This window comes from Penaeus chinensis, chromosome 5, assembly GCF_019202785.1.
Source record: "Penaeus chinensis breed Huanghai No. 1 chromosome 5, ASM1920278v2, whole genome shotgun sequence".
NCBI lineage: Eukaryota > Metazoa > Arthropoda > Malacostraca > Decapoda > Penaeidae > Penaeus > Penaeus chinensis.
Genome location: NC_061823.1, coordinates 11000194 through 11007693, shown reverse-complemented (window position 1 = coordinate 11007693; position 7500 = coordinate 11000194). Strand labels below are relative to the sequence as shown.

The following is a 7500-nucleotide window of genomic DNA, read 5'->3' as shown; positions in this document are numbered from 1 at the left end:
AAAGTGATAAAAAGGTTAATACCAAAAGCAATCTTGTAGCTATTCTGACTCTGGAACCAGAAGAGCCAAACCTTGATTTACCTTTACCAGCATTAAAGAAATTTCTTAAATGTCAGTAAGCAGTTACATTATCATCCAAAAGCCCTGGTCTTGGCTAAAATGATGAAAGGCCTTAACTTCAGGACACATGTAAGACTGGTGCATAAGCCATGTACGTAACCATGCTTGTTTTAATGCCATGTGTACACCAAAAAAGTCCTTGGTTGTGGCTTTAATCATGACTTTATGAACTGCATGACAGATACTATAAACTGTAACTGGACTGAAATACTGAGTTGGGATGTGTAGTCATGATTATTTTTTTCTTGTTAATGTAAAAGTGTGTCAGTGAAAATGAGGTTTTAGATAATTTTTCATAATTTGCCTTATGGCAGGCAGTGTATTCATAAACTAACTGGTTCTCCTGGGAAACTCTTATCTGGCCAACTTTCACAACTTTTACAATGTTAGCAGCTGTTGTACCCTGAAAAATCACTAATCACTAAGTAAATGTTAAAATGTACTAAAACCTAATTTTACCTTTATAAATAAGTGTGGCATCATATATACAGACTAAATACTATATATATATTCATAATATACTTATAGAAAAGACAGGGAGAAATATATATACATATACATAATTCCCCCCTCCCCCCCAATAAATGGGGGGAGGGGGGAATCAGCAATTAAGATTTGCAGCTTTCAGGATATACTAAGAGATGAATGTTACTCCATAATGAATGTGTAGTGCTCTTCAAAAATACATGTTGTTATGTGATGTTGCAACCACATGATGCTATGCATTTAAAACATCATTCATATCATTTTATTATTTGCAATTAAGAAAAATGTTTAACATGCATATTTATGTGATATCAAGAGGGTAAAGTGGCAAGATTTTTGCAACATGAAAACATTAGCTGTACCAGTGATATTGCAGGAAGTATAACATTTCTAAGAGGCAAAAGTTATACCTGTATTTGTTTATCACACACGTATCCATATATAACAGCATTTTCTTAATGCAAATCATAAAGACTGTACAATACTTTAAATGCATGGTATTATATGGTCATGACCACAGGATGCCATGCATTTTTAACCCCTTGCCGACGGGTACGACGGGTAGACACGTGCTATGCCCACTGTTAGTACTTGTTTGATTGTCACCAATGAGCCAGTTACGAGTACTGCCCGTCTCGCCTGTTCACCCTTTTCTTTGATTTACTAAATATTTTATGTTATCTTATTTTGCTGTTACTAATATTAAAAAACATTATAATAATTATAATATTTATAATAAAAATAACACCAATATTCATAGCATTAGTAAAAAATACGTTTTTCCCGCCAATTCAAATCACGTATGGTCACAAGGTCTACTAATTGACTCCTTTGTGGCTAAGCACTAGCAGAGCCATCTATGGGCAGACATTTCACAAAAAATATAAAAAATGGGAACAGTATTTTCCCCATTTTTTGTTTATTTTCCCCGGCGGCATTGGGTTAAAGAATTTTACACATTCATCTCTTGATGTATCCTGAATGTTTCCTTTTTTTTTTTTCTTGATTTCTTTTTTTTCCCACATCAACCACTGTTAACATGATCATACCCTAAAAATAACAGTCACATACCCATTAGTTCTGCAAAGCCTCCTACTGGTACGCGGCAGGTTCCAGTGACAAACTGTAGTAGACGTGCCCTCTTCTCATTGTCAATCTCTCTCACAAACTAAAGAAAGAAAAATCAGGTTAAATTCTATCAATAACTAATTCAATCAAAAGCTTTCAACGTGACAAAGAAATTACATAATACAATGAATGCTAATCAATGAATAAGTGGGGGTTAATGTTGAAGGGAGTGATTTACCACACCCACCCTTTGGTCCAGCTATGAGGGTCCTTCTTGGCTAACTGCCAGGCAGGTCCATGGCCTATCTCTACCTCTTCACAAAAGATCAAGTCAATTTGCTCAAGCCACAACTTCCAAGGTCATCTCAAGGGCCATTAACAACCAGGTTGCCTCTAGAGGAGACAAGCTGGTGGGCAGGAACATCACTTGGGAATCATGTCCATATAGCCTGAGTAGGCAAACCTGGATTATGGTAGTAATAGGTCCTGGATTCACAGTGTAATCTTTGGTTGGATACGTGGTCCTGCTAACTGTACCTCATGATCTGGAACAACCACATGTAGCTAAAGGCATGATGAGGCTAACGCAATGGATTAAGTCCAAGTTTCAGGGTCTTGAAGACTTGGTCCTACATAGATATTGTCATTTCCAAATACGCTTGCTTATGACACACTGCCATGTTAACCCATTGGATCCGGGTGATGTGACCATCACATCATGAAAAAAATCTGGCTTGAGGGGCAGGTGACATGAATATGCTGTCATCGGAAAAAGACTTGCCCCAAGTGCAGGAACCTATTGGAAGGTCAATTTTACTCATTGGGCGATTTTGCATAATTCCCATCAATGTATGAGTAGGGAATGAAATGTCCAAGAATGGTGACTGGAAGAGCACCAGCTCCATGGATGACACCATTTCCATGCTCAACATCATATTCCTGGTGCTGTGAGTGGCGACGCAGATTGTATTACAGAAACTTATACGAAAAAAAATAAATAAATGAAAATAAAAACACTTAAGTTGAAAACAGTTATAGCAACTTTTTCATACGTTTCTGGCAAAAAATACAACATACCATAGTAAGTAGATGGCATAAATATGATCCACTCCATCCTGGTATCTAATTTTCATCAAATTATTTGCAAAGATAATGTGGTTCCCCATACCCAATGATTATCTTTTAAATTCATCTAAAGAAAACCATATTGAACTATGGGGTAACTAATAATATTTCCTTTACATAAAAATGGGTTCAGTCCTATTAATCCCTCAGTGATAAATCTCTCGGTGTCATAGACTCCAGTGATTTGTGGCAACTGTCCAGCTGCTAGGTGTGGGAGTCCACGACATGTAGCGGAACTTTCCACTCGAAGTGATCTAGCGTATAGCCGTAACCGCAGATCAAGCGGTTTGTTATGACAGCTATACACATGGTATAGCGGTCATTTAACCCTTAAAGGGTTAAGTGAGGCTAATTCAAACATTAACCTTATGTGCGTGTGTTTACATACTTATAAAGCACCTTGGAAATTATAATCACCAAGTGACCAACTCCCCACCATCACTGTTTGGAGTATGGGAAAGATTCAACAGCTTCAGTAACACTCTATTTATCTAATGTATGTGCTTCTACAATTCTCAATACTGAACTGCTATGTTGTACTCATGCTAGGATTCTATAATTACCATAATTATACTGCTATTACCATCTACAGTCCTCCATATGAAAAGAAAGAAGAAGAAGAGGAAGAAGAAGAAAAAGAAGAAGAAGAAAAAATATTTTCTGGTTTAGATCAGATTTCTTTAAGATTTGATTCACATATTAAACATTTCAAAATATCTACTTTCATATCAAAAAAGAAAAGAGAAGAAGAAGAAAAAAAAGGTATCTTTACATAATATGGTCCCTACAGAAAGCAACAACTCTGACTGACCTCATTATATTTAGTGAAAAAATAATAAGATAATGAACTCTGGGTAGTATCTAAATTTCAAATGGTAGCAGCCACCATGGCCACCCAACTTGGGAATTATGCAGAGTGTGAGTTGTGTGGAGTCTGGGTAGCCATGGTGGCTGTTTGGGTAGAGGAAGGGGGGTGCTGTGGCAGCCACCGTGGCCCTCCAACCCGCACGCAACACACGCTCCACATAATTTTCCAGGAAGAGTGGCCATGGTGGCTGATACAACCTTCAAGTTGTCGAATGCTGTGAATTTATCAGAAAAATCACATCAACAAATCAACTGTATTGCACTATGTCCAGTGAAGTGGGTTGGTACCAGGAGTCAAAATTCCTAAATCTCTGGGACCAGCATAAGAAGGCTTTTGTCACTATCTGTAGCCAGCTTGTCCACAGCCAGATACCATACTGAAGTCCCCTAGAACAATTCTGCTGAGGACAATTGTCTGCCCCAGAGGTTAGTTTGGTGAAATACACTCAATGGCATTAAGTTTACATACACCTCTACTATTAAAGACTTAAGTCTGCTATATCAGTGACCTAGAACAAACAGCCACATTATCCTTTAAAATACATATATACAAAAAATACATAAATATAAAGCTTGAAGTGCCCAAATGTCACTCATTCTCACCTGCCAGAACCACATAATTTGTTTTGAAGATCGATTATAGTGGCGGTATATAGTATGCTTCTGCCAATCACAAATGTCTATCTCTTGCATTCCACACAGCAACAACTCCAATTCCCGTTCATCAAAATACTTCAACCACTCTAGAGGCACCACTTCCGAAAATCCTTCCAGGAAATGCCTCGTCTGTGCTTCTTGGCCTCGAGTGAGACGCCACTGCATCATGAGGCTGTATTGATAAGAATGTCATTTTGTTGAGTAGAACAATAAATTTGAGGATGCTTAAACTGCATAGCCTAATAATTCCTACACTAAAATATATATGTTATCACACAGATAAATCTTAAGATGCTTAAATAACCTAGTAATTATTATGATAATCACATCTCATCACACAGATACAAAGCTTAAACTGCTTGATCTAATTATTACTACATAATATACACATATATTATCACATTGACTTTTCTGTCTATAGATATATATACCATGACTAAGAATATAAAACTGGAAACTTACTCAATATATTCTTCCTTATTCTCCTCTGTCACTTGGATATCTTTTCCACCAGGCTTCAACTCTACTTCAGTTATCTTCCCCAGGACTTCAAAATCAGTACAGAAAGTCATCTCAAGGCAGCACTCCTAGAAATGAAATGAATCATTATGTTTATATCTATACTTCTGATATAAGGGATGGAATATAATTTCACAATACTAGAATGACAACTGCAGTTTTATAATAAAACAAAAAACAATATCCATCTTTACAAGACTGTCCCATACAATATAAGTACACAACTCAACTTCTCTTCTATTATGATCTACTAATTACAATTGTCTGCTAGATGTATGTAACATGAACATTACATGTAATATTCAGTGGAACATAACAATAATTTTTTTTTTTTTCCTCATGGCTGAACCTTTATAAATAAAGTCCACTATACAAACTAAAATCAATAATAAAGAAAGAAAAAAAAAGACAGAAGAAAAAATGGGACAGCCAGTGAGGGAGAGTGTGGCAAATAAAAAAAAAATTCCAACAGTGTGAAGTCCAATAATCAATCAACAATAAAACAAGAAAGTCATCACATGGCAAACATATCAACACAAACTACACCCACCTCAATGTTGTTATCCCTAATCCACACAAGTGAATTATAGAACTCTGGATCAATGGACTCCAGGTCCTTCATGGTAAGTTTCTTGTTCAACATTCGTTTATAGAAAGGCATGGTAAAACCAGAATAAATGAACTTTCCATGATACAGGGCCTGGAAAGAAAAAAATGTACAGTTAGTAAAGACACTACCACAGAATTCATTAAACTTTAAACATTAAGATAAAATAAATAAGACAGTAGCATTATCTCAAAGTTATTTCACTTGGCAAATGTTCTAGTGTATAACTGAAGACACAGAGTCACATACTACACTTCCAACATCACTTTCACTGCCCAACAAAATAAGCTGGTGACAAAGGCGAATCTGTTTTCAACCTTATTCTTATGAAGTAGACCTAAAAGCTATTGAATATAAAATTTGACTTACAAAAACAACTCTCAACATAATTTGATGGACATAGAGAAATATCCTTAACATGTCCTTAACTTATTGGTGCAAGGAGTGCACATGTACATGATTTGACCAATATGAGGGCTCAGTTGCCAAAGAGTCACTTATTAAGCCTTTGTGAGCACACCAGTGTACCTGATCTCTTGAAATTTAACAAAGTAGTGTTTATATTTCTATTACTGTTATTCCTATAGTTATAGTATTATAAAGATTAATAATAATGTTAAATACAAAACATCATTTATAGAAAATTCAGGGAATCAGGATAACAGGTAAGCTCAGGTAGATGTTAACAGACTCCTTAGTGACTTGTGGAGCAATCTATGTGTAAAGAAAGTAAGAATGATAGAAAATGAAGATATAAAGTGGACAATGCATGTACTTAGCCTCAATAAACTAATAACATATCCTAAACTATCCTATGATTTAAAAAAAAAATTGCATAACTGTTACATTTACAATACTTTTCCTTTCATTTCTATTACTTTTTCCTTCTCCATCCCTTTTCATAGTTATGACAATGACACAATTTACTCTCAGCAAACCTCTATTATAAATATAATTACCATTTTCCAGAAGACAAATAAGGCAGTTTGGATAAAGGAAGCTTTACTAGGGGTCAATCCTTACTCACCATAGCTATAAACCTTCCAATAAATTTGAAATATGTTAAATGATCAGGGTTGACTTCAGAGGCTGGGTTGATCTGGAGCGAGTAATTGTTTTTGTTGGCGTATTCAAATAGGCAGTACATAGGGTTGAGCACCTCGTGGGAGAGCTGGAAGAACCACTCTCTGCAAAAGAAAATTGGTAACTAATCAAACACAGACAGGATGACAAAGCTTAATTTCTTCTCCAAAATACACAAGTACATCATAAATATACTATTGCATGTTATTTGTAAGCAGATATATTCACACAACACTGCTTCATTTAATGGTTTACCTTGCAATACCACCATAATCAAGTCCCTCCTCTCCTCTAAAGATGATGAAGAGGCGTCTACGTAATTCAAAGGCTGGAAGTCTCATCACTTGATGGAAAGAATCTTCAAAGAGTGTCTGCCGGGTAACACTAATCTTGATGTGGCCAGCAACAGTATTACTGGAAGGATATAAGTCATACTATTACCTTTAAGATAAATTATACAGCCATTCCCAGACCTATATTTGAGTTTTGATCTGTCTGAATCATTCAATGGGTGTAAGTTGGAAGCAGAGCTGCAAAAAGTATCGGAACCCGGGAACTAGATTCCCAGAATTTTTTTTGGCTTGGCAGAAAATTTTCAGCAAAACAAATTACGATATCTTGTTGGAAACTTTCTCCAGACCCAATAAATTAGAAGCCCTTCAATTTTTTTTGGCTTCTGGTAGAATTAATGTACACAATACTTTTGCCAAACAGAAAATTTTTGACCTGTTTCCCAGGTTCCCGGAAAGGAAAATATTTTTTGCAGCTCTGGTCGGAAGTACATTAGCATGCTATCTATGAGTCATGTGTGCCTTGCTATAATATCTCTCAACAGATTATAACAAAAAAGAGTAAGTTCCTTGAAAATGGAGAATTAGTGTGACAGAGGTTTATGAAAGCGCTTATAGAACTTACCTTTGACAAAGGTATCGGAATTGTCCCAATTTCCACCTGAAGGATCTTTCATA

The 7500-nt window shown here is 36.0% G+C and overlaps 1 protein-coding gene across 8 annotated transcripts in view; it reads right to left on the bottom strand.

The window, feature by feature from the left end:
• Window positions 1-7500, bottom strand: part of LOC125025650 (E3 ubiquitin-protein ligase wwp-1-like) — a 31088-nt gene that overhangs the window by 3414 nt on the left and 20174 nt on the right. For all 8 annotated transcript variants that reach the window (XR_007114905.1, XR_007114906.1, XM_047613753.1 and 5 more), the window contains exons 12-18: window positions 7448-7500; window positions 6788-6946; window positions 6477-6636; window positions 5393-5542; window positions 4786-4910; window positions 4270-4495; window positions 1678-1774 (exon numbers count right to left, since the gene is read on the bottom strand). The exon at window positions 7448-7500 is cut by the window's right edge and continues 34 nt beyond it. Coding sequence is in view for 6 of the 8 variants with exons in the window: in XM_047613753.1 (XP_047469709.1) it covers window positions 1678-1774; window positions 4270-4495; window positions 4786-4910; window positions 5393-5542; window positions 6477-6636; window positions 6788-6946; window positions 7448-7500 (970 nt within the window). In the remaining 2 variants the exon portion in view is untranslated. The remainder of the gene's footprint in view (window positions 1-1677; window positions 1775-4269; window positions 4496-4785; window positions 4911-5392; window positions 5543-6476; window positions 6637-6787; window positions 6947-7447) is intronic.